Source organism: Opisthocomus hoazin, chromosome 15 (assembly GCF_030867145.1).
Source record: "Opisthocomus hoazin isolate bOpiHoa1 chromosome 15, bOpiHoa1.hap1, whole genome shotgun sequence".
Lineage (NCBI taxonomy): Eukaryota > Metazoa > Chordata > Aves > Opisthocomiformes > Opisthocomidae > Opisthocomus > Opisthocomus hoazin.
In genome coordinates, this window is record NC_134428.1 from 22,140,427 (window position 1) to 22,155,858 (window position 15,432).

At 50.9% G+C, this 15,432-nt stretch overlaps 1 protein-coding gene across 1 annotated transcript in view; it reads right to left on the reverse strand.

Moving 5' to 3' along the window:
* Positions 1–15,432, reverse strand: part of TNRC18 (trinucleotide repeat containing 18) — a 59,439-nt gene that overhangs the window by 2,390 nt on the left and 41,617 nt on the right. Inside the window, 12 exon segments of the mRNA XM_075436852.1 lie at positions 151–225; positions 711–947; positions 1,288–2,582; positions 3,113–3,277; positions 3,543–3,659; positions 4,606–4,714; positions 5,082–5,157; positions 5,446–5,563; positions 5,991–6,132; positions 6,984–7,148; positions 7,959–8,401; positions 10,817–11,056. Of these exon segments, the coding sequence (XP_075292967.1) occupies positions 151–225; positions 711–947; positions 1,288–2,582; positions 3,113–3,277; positions 3,543–3,659; positions 4,606–4,714; positions 5,082–5,157; positions 5,446–5,563; positions 5,991–6,132; positions 6,984–7,148; positions 7,959–8,401; positions 10,817–11,056 (3,182 nt within the window).

Here is a 15,432-nt window from a genome sequence, read left to right on the forward strand (position 1 = left end):
GCAGGAACACCCATCCGAAGTCCCGGGCACTGCCAACTCGGCAGCTGAGGCAAAAACCAAGAGTGAGGGAAGCTCAGGGGGCATCGCCCCACAGCATCTGTTGTGGTGTCCCCAGCGTCCCCTCCCAGCCCTTCCCCCAACCTCACCAACCTCCATAAAGTCCTTCCTCTGGCTGGAAGCCTGCAAAGCCGTGGACAGACTCCGGCCCGATTTCTGATCCCAGCGCTGTGCCCGAGAGGAAGAGGAAGGCGAACACAGAAATGAAAAGCAGGTGAATTCGTCGTTTTCCCAGGCTATCGCCTCCCACCCACCACACGAGCCTTTACAACCTCACTCCCCATCCACAGCTACTGGTAGTAAATACCACCAGCCTACTATAGACCACACGGCACATGTGTGCGAAATTCAGTGTTTCTGAGCACCAGGCCACTCGTTTTTACACTGTAAAAACACTCGATCCGGCTCCTGACACTCTTTCTGTACCAACACGGAAGTCTTTGATTCCTAGAACAATAAAACCCACCCTTGCGCTTCTCAAGGGGTGAACACCCGGCTTGTCCGCACCACAGGCAGCCCGCAAAACACGAGAAGATGGGGCCACCCCCATTACAGTACCAGTCACGAACTGGGCCATGGGTGTTTCCCTCATCCTTGGATATAAAAGGGAACAAGCAGCTTTGCAGCCCCCTCGGCAAAGGAGCCCAGCCTACCTTGCCCTCGTTGAGTTTCTTCCCAGGGTTGGTTTCTTCTGGGTGGTAAAACCATTTGACTCGGACCACCATGTTGTTCCCCCACGACTCCCACATGCTCTGGATGCGGCCGATGTAGGGCAGGTTGGGGCGGCCGGCTGAGAGGAAGACCGCACAGTCTCCGATGCGGATTATCTCCTTGCCCCGGACGATGGCCTTGTAGAAGAGCTTCCTGGCCTTCCCTTTCATTCCTCGTCTCTGCCAAGAAAGGATCGCACAGGTGAGCAGGCCAGGGATCACCCAGGTTTTCCCCACCCACCACTGCTCACCCTGTCCCACATCCCACCCTTTGCTGTTGACAGAGCCATGGTGTCCACAGGCATTCCCACGGGAAGAGGGCAGAGGGACACACCACACAGGATGGCTCCCCTAGACACAGCCAAGTCCAACCCCGATCTCCTGGAGACCCTGGCCGGGGACGCACTGTGCCAGCGCAGTTTCACCACCCCAGGAGAATGGAACGGGCACGGCTTCAGAAGCCCCACAAGGCAAACGCCAGTGCTGAGCGCTACGGAGCGGCGGGAGAGGCTCTGTTTACCTGCGTGGGTTTCCCAAACCACTTCCACAGCTGCCGCGCGGGGAGGAAGGCAGCGATCTTGGGCCTGTTCTCCACCGACGGCAGCCGCTGGCGCTTGGCCAGCTCCTTGGTGGTGGGCAGGTGGATGCCCTCTCGCTTTTTGGGCCTGCTCTTGTTGCCGCTCTGCTGTGGTGCCGGCTGTTGCACCGGCTGCTGCGCCGGCTGTTTCTGGCTCTGGGGGTGGGAGGACGCGCGGGATTTCCCTGCCTGCTTCGTTTGCTTGGGTGGGAGCGTTTGCTGCACTGAAGAACTTGGCTGCGCCTCAGCTACTTCGTCATCAGAGCTACAGGAGGAGTCTTCATCTGTAGTGGAGGAAGAAGAAGAGCTGGAGCTTGATGAAGAAGAGGTCGATGAGGCTGAGGAAGAGGAGGAAGAGGAGGATGAAGAGGAGCTGCTGCTAGAAGAGGAAGAGGAGGAGGAGTTGGAGGAAGAGAGAGGGGTGGATGCTCGCGAGCTGGCCGAGCTGCTGTCCTGGGCTTCCTCTTGGTTCTTCTCAGCCTCCTCTTCTCCCTCTGAATCTGAGCTGCTGTCGCTGCTGTTGCTCTCTGACTCCTCCACGGCTGCTGGAGCTGCTGCCTTTTCTTCCTGATCCTTTGAAGCAGAGAGGCTCTCTGCTGAGCCATCGAACTTTCCTCCAAAGCTGGCAGGGGAAGCATCTCCTTCAGCTGCTTTGGCTCGGGAAGATTTCTGCTTGCCCTCCGCACCCACTGCAGAGGAGTAGCCCAGCCCCAAGAGACTCTTGCTGTCTCTGCGACTGGCCAGGTTCGAGTCCTCCAGCATCCTCATTGCCTCCTTCATCTTCTTTGTCTTTGGAGACATCACACCCTCATGGTCCAGCTTGATAAGGATTTCGTTGTCATGCTTCCTCTGAGCCTTGACCATGGTGCCAAACTCCTGCGTCTCTTCTGTGGGCCGCCCTTTCTTGGCCTTGGCTTTCGATGCCGAAGCATCGCTGGAGCCGAAGGCCGCCAGCGTCCCTGGAAGGTCACTGTAGGGCTCCGTGCCCAGGATGCTGCCAAACACGCCAGGCTGGTAAGTGGGTTGGGGGGGGCTGTGCAGCTTAGTGGAGATCTTCATTTTGCTGGCTTTTGACCGCTTTTCCTCTGTGGGGGCAGGAGAGCCTCCAGTCGGCAGCGGTTGCGATTTTCGCGACCCTTTCATGCTTGGCTTGCCCAAGCAGGCTGGCTTCTCTGGGACTGAAGGGGTAACGGGTGAAGACTCAACCTGATCCTTCTCTTCTGGCAAGGCAGCCTCTTCTGCGGAGGGGAAGAAACACAAAAGCATGAAGGTATCCATCCAGACAGGCACTATGAGCTCAGACACAACCAGACACCAATGCTGACCGGCCTCTGGCCAAGGGTGGCTTGTTCCTGGCTGCTGAGGTATCCCCAAAGGTCACAGGTCCTCCTTGCTCCCTGAAGAGCCTTACCAGGCAGCCTGGCCTGATGCCAGCGCCCGTGAGCAGCTGATGGGCGATGCCCAGGGATGCTGCTTCAACTGCAGGGGAACCGAACTGCAGATCTCCTGCATCTTTGGCCCTACTGATGGCTGCTGAGGGGCCCAGATGAAAAATGGACCCTGCTCTGCAGCGCTGACTGACAGAAGGAGGCTCTCGCAGCGCAGGCCAGCTTCTGAGCCAGCCTCCTGCAAACTGTAGCCACAGCAGAGCGAGTGAATCGATTCCCCTACAAATCCTGCCCCAAGCAACAGCTCTAACTCAGGGAGGGTGGTGGGGAACTGTGCAAAGACTCTCTCAACTCCAGGTCAGGCAGTGGTGACAACCTACCAGCTTTCGCCTTGACGCTTGGCTTTCTCCCTCGCCCTTTGCCCTTCGACACAGGCTCCTCTGACCCCAGCGTAGCTCCCTCTTTTCCTTCTCCAGTGTCTTTGCTGGATTTACGGCTACGGCGCTTGGTGCTGGGCACCAAAAGGGCTGGGGAAGGCTCAGCACCTGGAACAGGAGGAAGAGATGGTCAAATAACACATAAAACAGACATGCAATACAGGGAACATACCCCAACCAATTTTGCTATAGGGACTGGGCCTTTTTCCCAATGGGTTATATGCCACCCCAGTTCTGCATGTCCATAATTGATGGTGCAACCTTTGTGACTGAAAGTGCCTGAACTCGGCCCAAAATCTGAGGGAGGTTACCCCAAACTCCCTGTGTTTCATAGTGAGAAATGTCAGGCAAAAACCTGAACACCAAGACTCACACTGGATCTTGTAGTCAGGCGGGAGAAGCCGAATGTGAGACAGCGGGATTCGTCCCGTGTCCCCATCATCAAACTCTACCGTGATGAGATCGCCATCTTCCTCCAGATCCAGGGCTCCTGTGGGTTGGGGGAGCAGAACATGGGATTAGGGACAAGAGTACAAACCCCTTGTCAGGGGAAGTGGGGACATGGGGAAGACCGGGATCCTGTACCAGCTCCACAGCATCCCATCCCCACCTTTCCTAGGCTGTGCAAGCAGAGCACAGAAGGCTCCCTCTGCAATGGCAGCTCCCTGATCATACTAAACCAGCCCACTCAATGTAAAATCTCCCTGTCAACAGCACTGCTCCACAACATAACAACCACTCCCGTTTGACTTCCCACCTCTTTCCCCTATTTCCCTCTATCCTTGCAGAAATTCACTTCTCTGTTTTTCACTGCAGTATCTTTTTGGTTTTGACCTGCATTTTGTAACTACTCTCAGCAACCGCAAGCTGACACTTCTCACTTTCTCTCCAAGAGAACTAAGCTGTGTTTCCACCCTCTCTTGCATCAGCATCACTGGTGTGTAACTCGTAAGTAATTCTTCCTTATACACTCACAGTGTGACCAAGAGCCCAAAAGCAAGACCAGCTATGGCAGAGTTGTCCAGGGCTCTTCACTGGCTTTTTAATGGGACCAGATGGGTGAGCTGATGTGTCAGAGGCAAAGCTGTGAGTGTGCAGGTAATTTAGAAACTTCCCCAACCTCAGAAACCTTTGGTGCCTGGGCTGGAGTTAATTCTGACTTTCTGAAGTATGTTGCATGTCCCTGATACTTTAAGCTAGTAAATTGCTCAGACCTCTTCCTACGAGAGCGCACCTCCTAGAACAACAGCATGTTATCAAACCAACATCACGACTGAGCTGAGCATGACCCGGAGGAGAGGAACTGGCCAGGTTCTGACCTCCAGCACACTCACAGCAGACCTCAAGGCTTTCCCAGACAAGCCCGACATCCCTCACGACACATAAGGACCGAGACACCCCTGGTTCACAGCGCAGAGCAGGCAGGGTGTCCTTACCTCGGACAACTGTTCCTGGGTAGAGGCAGCGGTACTGCTGGCTCCAGTAGGCTGCAATTCTCGTGCCCTCAGGCAGGAATCGCACTGAAGGTGGTTTCACATCGATGATCTGCTCAGGGCAAGAGGAAGGCAATTAATGACATTCCTGGCACCAGCACAGACCATCCCACCACACCTGGCGTGTAGCAAAGCAGCTCTGGAGAAGACAAGGGACAATTTCCCTGCTGGGAAATGGCCTCCTGTCCGCTCACAGGGCACCACAAAGGACTATCCCTGCTGGCGCACAGGCCTACTGCCCACTGCCAGAGAGGGAGCTCAGCCACAGGGCAGCGACCCACACCGAGTGGAGCTCTGTCCAGACTGGCCATGGAGGCAGGATCAGGGCACCCCTGCAGCCCCAGCTGTGGGAGGAGGAAGCGACCAGCTACTCTCCTCAACCCCGAAACCGGGCTCAGGCACCCTTTGGCCTCACATACCGCTTCCTGCAAGAGCTGCTCCAGGCAGTAAATGTGGGGACGGTTTCCCCTCTCGCCTTCCACCACTACACGGTATCTGAAACACAAAGGCCTGGTCAGACACGGTATGTGGAAGACATCACCCCGATCAGCCAACATGACCCTCTGAGCCCTACCACCAGTTTAGTTGAGAGCATTTAATGAGACGTAATTGGATTTTCCTCAACGCTGCTGATAAACCAGGGTGAACCCTCCTTCCTTCCTTGCCAGACTCTTGTCACTGCCTCTCCAGCCAGCTCCACGCAACCCCCGAATCGACCCCTGCCTCAGCTACGTCCCCAGTCACTGGCAGAGCCCGGGTGGATACAGCAGCCCCTCAACTCACATGTCTGGCGAATGCACCGTCTTGACATGCCCGGCATAGAGCAGCTTGTCATCCATGGGGATGAGGACACGCAGACCGTCTTTCAGCTCATCCTTGTCAATTATGCAGGAGCGGGGAGCTGTGAGGTGTCGGAGCAAGATGGGGATTAGAGAGCACCATACATGACAAAGTGACTGCAACGAGAGAAGGAAACCTCATACTCCCAGCGTCACCCTCCCCTAGGAGAAGGCCAGCAAGCCCTCTGCAGAAAGGGCACTCTCTCTCTCTGGCTAGCTCCTGGCAGAGGAAAATAATAAAAAGTTCCCTGTCTTTGTAATAATATACCAGTAAATGAAAATCAGGCAGCTCAGAGACCAGGCTGCATCTAGAAGTCACAGTGGGCCACTCTGATAAGGCTTGTTTTTGGCAAGACAAACTGACCGGAAAAGTGGTATCTCCACCCCAAGGACTTTGGCTTTGGATGAGGAACGTGTGAAAGCAGAACAATCCTCCTCTGAACAGCCCTGGGAAACTTGCCCAGCTCCTCTACAATTATCACATCTCACCTGGTGTGGGCGGTCGCTCAACCAGCATGCTTAGTGGGATGTTCTCATCCTCTGAGAAGCTGCTGTCTTGGTTGGGTTCAAAATCCTCCTCGGCTGCCATGCTCTCCATGAGCTTGCTGACAGCTCCTCCCTTCCCTCGGTTCTGCAGGAGAGCAAGCAGCATGTCAGCTGGATGACAACAGGCAACAGTCCGATCCCATCTCACCTTCCTCCAGCAACAAATAACCTGAGGATATTGGGACAAACTTGTCTCCACCCTCAGCAATGTTAATAACACAGAGTTAAATGGGTGTACCCAAACTTGTTTTTTGGTTGAACAAAGACCTTTGTTTTTCTGGGTTTATTTCCAAGCATCATTGACAGCTGACCAAAAGCTATTTCACACACCCCAGCCACATCTCACTCCCGGAGGTCAGGAGAGATGCTGTAGAGCAAGCAGCTGTAGCTCTGCTCTGCAGTCACCATCTCTCTGCACAGTGTTCCTGAGACCCTGTCTTCACTAAACAGCCAGCAAGCACTGTTCCTATTTCTTCTCAAAGCCCCACGATCCACTTCTTACACACAGACCACAAGCATTACACTCAGAAATCACGTGAGAAGACACAGTAACGTGCATTATGAGAGAAGACAAGCTACAGCGATGGAGCAGAAACCCATGGTGACCTGGCTTGCCCAGTGCTTAGCAGGGCAACTCCATCACCGTCTCCTTGCTCCTTGCTGTCCGTGAAGGCTCTCCCTCCACCCTGTGGCAACCTTAGAGAAAATCCTGCCTGCTCACTAACTTGAGGGATGCAGTCAAACCAACACCAGATGGTAGCAGCAGGTACTACCTGATAAGTCTTTCTTGGATTTTAGGCTACCCAAACCAGCACTTTGCCTGTAACACCCCCAGAAAAACCCACAGGTTTGTTTTCCCTCTCTCACTGAAACAGCCCAGGAAAAGCACAGGGCTCTGCCAGCAACCCTCCAGCTCACCTAGAACCAGCCTCTCACCTCTTTTTTCACCTCCTTGGCTTTCACTTTGGCTTTGCTCTTCTTGGTGGAGCTCAGGGCATTCGCCAAGCTGACACGAACATCAGATGGGGAGCTAGGGATGCCAGGAGGTGACATGGACGACGAGGAGGAGCAGCAGGGTGTTTCTTTACCCTTCTTCCGCTGCTAAAAAGAACGCACTCCCATCAGTAAAAAGAGGACTGGTAAAGCTGTTGGCCCAGGGAGAGGGGAAAGGTGGAGCAACGCAGCCTGTACACAGGTAGGATGACTTTCAGCTGGCAGTTCGTTTACTGAGTGCACCACATTTTGCATCTCCCAGCTCTGCTTTCACGCTTCACACGTTTTGGGGAGAGCTTTTCATTACCCTGGAGTGCAACTCCTGCCCATCAAACCTTCCCTCAACGAGCTCCAAGAAGATCCCAGCTGGCCTTATGTCACAACTAACTTGTCTAACTCTCCCTGCAATCAGTGCTCCTCCATAATACTGCCATGAACTAAACCGGAGCCGGAGGGAGCTGAGACTTCAGCAACCCAGAGATCACTGCCACCACCAGCCAGGGACAGCCCTCAGAAGACATCATATAAATGGCGAAAAGCCTTAAAGGCCAGCACGAGGGCCACAGCTTGCAAGCAGGTAAGGTCGTGCAGAGAAGGAGAGAGACTCCACAGATGTTTTAATGCAGGATGTCCACTCTGGACAATCCAAGCAGGGCGGATTTGGGACGTGGAGGGTGACACAAGTAACCTGCCCTGTTCAAACACAACAGGCTTTTACTCCCTGCGAATCAGATCCAAGCCTGACAGCTCATCCAGGTGTACATGGGGCTGGCAGGGGTGACAAGGAGCAGCCAAACAGCACTGGGTCAACTGCTGAGACAGGACTCAACTCTCTTCTGCCCTCGCGGAGTTAATCGCCCTCCCCTCATCCTCAGCTCTCAAGGGTCCCCACACCAATTGTGCCAGCGCATTCCTTACCTTGCTTAGCTCCTTCCTCTCCTTCCCCTTGCTGCCCTCCTTTTTGGGGCTCATGGGTCCCCCCTTGCCACAGCGCCCAGGCTTGGAGACAGGAGTGGAGCTGGCAGGTGCCGCGGGGGTCATCATGGCCGAGGATGTGGTGGCATCGTGGAGGAAGATCCGCTCGCTCCGGCGCCTGTTCCACAGGTCATCATCACTGGCCTCCAGCCCAAACTCAAAGCTCAAGTCCTTGGGGGACTTGAATTTCTTCAGCTTGCGGCCTTTCTCAGACCCAAGCTTGGCCTTGTCAGCGCTCCCAGATCCGGAGTCGAGGTTGCTGGGGGCTTGGCTCGATGGGATGCTGCTTGCCTCCAGTGGCCCTTTCTTCCCCCGCAGCAGCCCTGAGGGAGACTTCTTCCTGATCTTGATCTCACTCTCTGAGTCAGTGTATTCAAACTCCGTCCCTAGGTGCAAAGGATTTAACCATCAGCCAAAGCCCTGGCAGAGCCAAGAGCAACCACGTACCACTGGAAGCTTTCGGGCTCCATGGCAGATGCCGTATCGGTTCAGCAGAGTCCTTGGTGCTCCGCTTTCCAATCCTCACATGCCTCAGATCTGCATTCCACCCCATAAAACACTGGTTTCCCTGAAAATAAGTCTCCCCTGCCCTAAACCAGAGTCCACCCATTCAGGCAGTCTGGGTCAGTGTGTTCCCTGCCTCCATTTTCTCCCTTCTCCCACAACCAAAACCCCGCAGGGAAGGTTGTAAGACAAAATATCCTCTAACATTTGCCCCTCCATAAAAAGGAGTTCCCCAGCTGAAGCAAAGCATGAACCCTCACACTGAGCCTTCCTCCCTCCTGGTGGGAGTCCTCTCTAGTCTCACCTTTGTTACAGGAGAACAATCTCTTTAACTAATTGAATAAACCCAGTATTCAAGCTTATTTTTCCTCCCATTGGCCACCACACACCACAGATCTTGTTATTGGCCCAGGTAATCACCTTCAAGTCAAGAGAGGTAAATGATCTTTTGTCTGTGGCAAATGGAAATCCCCTCACATTCGCCTCTGCTCAGCATCACGGGCACAGCAGTACCCAGAGGCCTGAAATAATGTGGAAATGCCAAGATGTTCACCACCTGCAGTGTGTTCCCCAGAACCCGATAAAGGAGAGTGAGATCGTACGTCTCCAAGAGCAGAAGGGAAACTGAGGCAGCACCTACACACCCAGAAACATGGACAGGAGGGTAGGCAAAGCACTGTGGCTGCACAGAGGGATACAAACAGCCAAGAAGAAACTCGCCCGAGGTCACGCAGTAAGGCTACGTTGGAACAAGAGACTCAGCCCACATTTTCTAAATCCATTTACTTCCCAGGGCATCGGACCTCATGCAATGGCACAGCACCTCTGAAGATGTGTAGAAACATCATCAGAACCCCGTTCTCCGTCTCCACAAAAGAGCACCAGCCACAGGTCTCTCTCACCAGTCTCAGGTCCCTCCTCCAACATGCTGTGGATCTGCCCTTCCGCACTCTCATCTGCGTGACTGCCTTCAGACCAGCAATGTCTGTCTGAGATCAGGCCTCGCCTGGCAGAATCTTTTCTCAAGCCCAACAGTGAACGGTCCCTGCTGTTCGGCAGGAGGGTTGGACTAGATGACCCACAGAGGTCCCTTCCAACTCCTACCATTCTGTGATTCTGTGATTCTGTGAGAAAGGAACTGAGCAACATCCACACGCGTAAACGAAAAAAAAACGTATGAGGCACAAGCATGGAAAGCATCTTCTCTCAGTCATTCCCTCTCAAATATTCCCACTTTCCGGTGTGAATTCAGTCTGCAGGAACCCGCTCTCGTCTTCTACCCAAACCTCTTCCCCTGAGACAGCCCCAACACGAGCAGGAAAAGAGGAAGGCTGTCAAAATCAAAGCTGGCAAGGCTCAAAATGAAAAACCGACCCCTTCGTCTCTCTCACTGCCGCATGAGACAAATTCTAGATGCCTCCGGATGCAAGGAGGGCAGGTTACAAGACAATAAATTCTTAACAGAAGCTGTTGAAGCAAGTTGGTAAAAGCCTAATAAGCATGGAAACGGTGCTAAAACAAGCTGGGCTCCCAAGGAAGACATCGTTTTCCATTCTGAAGCGTGCTACGAATTCCATTATCACTTAATAAATATTAATAGAGAATTTATAAATGGAGCCCATATAGATGTGTCTGAACGAGAACAATGTCACCAATGGGCACTTGTGCAGCAGGGCACGGGGATGGGAAGAAATGAAACTGCCAATTACGTGTAACACACTGAAACCGAGACAGAGATGGGGACAGAAACACAGGGTCTGGCACTGCAAACACATGCGCAGAGGAAGGAACGCTTGTTTCAAGGCTTGCTGTCTGGTTTCTATGAGAAAGCTGACGGGATGGGCTGATTGAAGGGGGTTTTTCTTCTGCTTGGGTGTCTCTGCTTCTCTTGGGTATCTAAGATCAGCTGCATTTAGCATATGCTTCCTTTCCTAAAATGTAACAGCACCTCACTGCCTTCAGCACTCTGTCCAAGGGGACACAAGTATCCCATCGCGTGCCTCTGCAGCACGACTGTTCAGGAGTCGCCAGGTAGGAGAAAAAGGAGACTCTGAGGAAGCCACAGGCAACTGCGCCTAGGAAAGCCATGGCTGCAGCTGCTAAACCTGCCACATCCGTGACCGGCTCGTACTTTTTTGCCAGGAGATTCCCACACCTTCAGCATTGGGACCAAGCAGCCAAAAACAAAGAAAGGGCAAGACAGTGTCTGGGGAACACCCTGCTCTCTTGCAGCACGCAAGGACATCCTGAACCTTCTACCTTGCCCCCATGCCACCAACCCTAACCATGCAACTCACCCATCAGGCTCTGCCGCTCCTCCTTCTTCTTCGCCTTCTGCTTGGCCTCCAGCTGGATAATGGAAAGTGGAGGAGGAACGATGGGGCTGGGCATTGCGCTGGCGGCAAACCTTGCTAGAAGGCCCAGGCCGCTCTCGTCAAGGGCAGGCGATGAAAGCCTGTCGGTGCCATCCGTCCCATAATCCTCTGCTTCCTCGTCTTCCTCTTCGTCCTCCTCCTCCTCTTCCTCTGAGCTAGAATCTAGCACGCAGAAAAGAAGGAGCCCATTACAAATCTCATCGAGTTGTCCATCAGCCACATTTCCACCCCAAACTGGTAACCTTCCTGCTGCTCTACGCTCACTTAAGTAGCAATGAGCCATCCATGAGCTGAGCCAGAAGATATTGGCCATGGACACGTACGTGTCTTTGCAGCCATATAGCCGGTGTCATCCTGCCTACCACCACCCTTGAAGGACACAGCAATACTGGGTACTGCAAAGAGGACCCATTCAAGGCAAGGGAGGGAAGAGCAGGGTGTTGATTTGAAAAGGACACCACGCACCCCTTTCCCTGCAGCTTTCAGGAGGAATTAAAAGCTTAATTCCTTTGAAAATCCCAACCTCGGAGCTGTGGGATTCCCCTCCCGCCCACCACCTCTTCCTCCATAACAAAATCCATTAGCGTAATCAGAATCAGAGATCAGCATGGAAGGGGAATACCAGAGATCAGCCTGCGCCACAGTGGGAGGCAAGGAGGACACAGAGAGGAAAAGGGACAGGGGGCAGAAATGCAAAGGAGAGGAAGGAAATAATAATTTGAAAGCAATGGATTTGGAATGCGTAAGGGGGGAACGTGCAGGTAGTGCTGGTGACAAGTAGGAAGGTGTAAACGCTCTGCCTCAAAACTCTCCGTGCCTTTCATTTCCCTCTCTACAGCTCAGGCTAGGGAAGCCCAGCTCAGCACAGGCAAGAAGAGCTGCCCACAGCCCAAAATCTGATTCTGGTGAAGAAATCAGGCTTGCTGGCTGCCTCGGCTGACACCTGCAGAGAGCAGTAGGCTGGGGCTTTCCTTACGGTGTGTATAACCAGCAGGTGTTTTGCGGGTAGATGCTCTGAGAATGGCACCTCTCCCTTTCTACAGCACTTCTCAAGAATCTGTCATCAGCTCAAAGGCAATTAATTTTAACGGTATCTCATCCAGTCAGTGCTGGTGAGCAAGAGCCACTACACAAATGCACATATACCACACACATATATGTACACACACATATATGAGCACACAGAAACATACATATCTAACTGCAAAAAGTGGGTCTGGAAAAGATAATTCATTTCTCTTGAAATTGAGGGCTTAAGCAGGATCAAGGTTGCTGGAGAATTTCCACCACTAGCAGGAGCCCCGCTCTCCCTGCCCGAGCCCACTTGCCAGCTCCCCAGCAGCCGCTATCCCTGCCTCTGAAAGCCAGCCAAATGAGAAACCAGATCCCTTCAAAATGAGCTGGAATGAACATGAAAATCCTTTTCTTTTCACATATGCCCTCTGGGATAGATAAAAACGTCCTCGACACTTGGTTGTTAAAAAAAAAAACCAAAAAACACAAGTGTTATTTTTCCACTTTGGATTATTCTTCCATGACATTAGAAATAACAGGAATGTCAGAAAACAGTGTTCTCATCCTTGTGTTTTATCAACTAAAGTAATGGATAGCTGTTTTTTTTTTTTACCAAGGAGAGCTTATCTCTGTAGCATACATCAGAGAGTCACAGAATACTAATTTTTAACTGCATAAAAATCCCTTCCCCATTTCAGTTGCTCAGGCTCATCCTTTGTGATAGAAAAATGCTACTAAACCTACAGCCCTGCAGTAAATACCAAGAAATCCACAGACCTGCTCACTCCTTGCATAAAAACCACATGCAAAAAAAAAAAAATTCGGAGCAAATTAGGATCAGATTCCTTCCCCTACCAGAAAAGGGGGCACAACTGCTGTTTTTCTGCCATGTTTTGCCAAAAAAAAAAACCAAATCCAGACGAACCCAGCTACTCTGAGATCTGGAAACCACCTGCCTGAAAAGCTGCAAAACCACGCCCGAGTTCAGCGACACACTATGGGGTATCGAGACCTCCTCCACACACCCCATTTGGCTCTGAAATTCAGCAATTCTCAGCAGAAACAGAAAAAAAAAAAAAATTAGAATCAACCTGTACAGCCCCCTCACGCCAGACCTAGAGAGCCAACCAAGCGGAGAGCAATTTGTTGAGCAACTGGGAAGGAAAACAAGCAAAAATGGGGAAATTCTGCAGGAAAATCCCTCCATGACCTGTCCCACACAATCACCCACAGCACCCTTGGCTCAGCCGCACTTTGCATGTGCGAGGGCACAGGGGTGCCTAACACCTACAGTATTTCAAAAGTACCAAGGTAAAACAGATTTAAAAGCCAGGATGAAAGTGGCTATTACTCACGCTACAGAAAACGTAGGATACAGTAACATACCTGGCAGTTACTCTAACCTTTCAAATATACAGTGTCACACTATGGAAAGACAACTGAAGATAGTCTCTTGTTAGCACTTTTACCAAAACGCTTATATTTTTATCTGCAAGAGATACAATTTTCAGCCTGAAAATGACACATTTTAACACATTCACAGCACAGATCTATCCTCCTCCACCTCTCATGGTGAGGGCAGATCTTGCTAACTCCACCCTAAGCGCACAGCATGATCCCTGCTCCTTTTCTTCCCGATTTTCCAAGGGACAAAAACTCACAAATGAAACAAAAAGAACACATCTGGGGCTCTGCTCCAAACCCACATGCTTCTAAACTCAGTCCTCAAATTTATGGTCAAATAAGCTACTGGTGCTCTATGGCCATCTGCGCGGCTTCTTGGAGAGACTCACGATGCCCGTATTTAATGTGAAGCAGGAGTTTTACTCCCACTGTACCCAAAGTATGTGTGAGCTCAAAATTAAGTACACACAGATGCCTTTACACAATTGAAGCCTCAGGTTTTTTTTCCTAAAAAGGTGACTTTTAGTTAACAATGGGGAAAATGACATTTAAAAAATTGTTTTTTCCTTCAATGGCAATTCTCTTAGAACTGAGGTAAGGGAAAAAATCTTCAAAGTTAAAAATGTATTTTCTAACTGACACTTTTAACAGCATGTATATGTGTGTATATACCCACACATGCAACCACACTTGTACATACAACTCTAAAGCCAAAACAAACAATAAATTCATATTTAAATGCTACTGATGTCAGATAAACTGGAGCCAACGATCACTTTTTTCTAAAATTTTTACCTGCATTAAGTTAAAAACCAAACCCAATTAAAAACACTAAACTTTCTCATGGCTTTTAACAGCTAAGCTGCCATGGTGTCCTACCATAGGAGAGCAGTTAAATGAAGATTTGTTAATGATGAACAGAAATTGGTTAAGCAATTTGGTTTTTAAAGACTGATGTAACAAGACGGATTGAGGGGGGTGTGGAGAGGAAAGGCTTGGGAAGGGGGAAGTAAAAACACACACTTAAAAGAGTCATTTCACATTGTAAAAAAAATAGCATGATTTTCTCATAACACCAAGCAGGCCTACAGCATACAAAGCAGGCTAAGTACAGGCAGACTTTAGACAGCTACTGGGTCATTGACATCTCATTTCTGTGATCTGTCCGAATTCTGGAGGTTACTTATTTTTGAACGTCCAATTTAAGATTGCACCTTTTTTTTGTCAAACAAGCCAATTCTCATCACTGGAAGATTTTTTTTTTTCCCCATATGTGCTGTGCTGCTGACTCCAGAAGTACTTATAAAAAATTAAAAATCTTACAACTATTACATGGGAATGACTGTGTAGGGAACCGGTTACCCCTCACTGTTTTTCACTGGGATAAAATCATCCTCCAAGTCAGGGAAAGGAGAGCAGAGAAGAAGGTGCTAATTTCTTAGTATTAATTTCTTACTGATTTTTCAAGCAAAACAGAGTATTGAGGAGGAGGAGGAAGTACTGGTCTTCAGCCTCGGAAAGCGCATGGTATTACCCATCTGATGGTTTTCAAAGGTCCCATGTGGCTCTGGCCCACATCAGTTGTTTCCTCTCCAAGGTCACTGGATGAAAAACCACAAGCTTTGCCCATTATCAGAACGGCAAGGTGGTGTTTGGTCTGCAAGAAAGCAGTGTGTCGCTACCCCTTCTATCTCAAACCAGAAGAAAACCGGTCTTCCTGCAGCTCCTCCTACCTCTGACGCAGATATTGGCAGGGCCATGGCCAGCCAACTACCCTGATCCTAGGACAGTCTGCATCGTGGCCCAGAAACCTTTAAGGACGGTGGCAAAGCCTTTGCAGGCAGCACCGTGGCTTCTTGTCTTGGACCTATCTGCAAATGCTTCCCTTTGCTAGGTTAAGGGGTTCTCCAAAAGAATGTCTGCAAACAGCAAAGCATTTCTGGAGTCCTCAAACACGTACACACAAGCAAATCTTCCATGCAAGACTCTTCGTGGACAGAGGAAAGTCGAAAGCGGACAGCAATCATCTTAAAGATTAAAATAACCAAGAAAATGCAGAGAGCTACGTGTCATTATTCACGGAGGTAACATTGAAACATCTGAGGCTGACAGATGACATA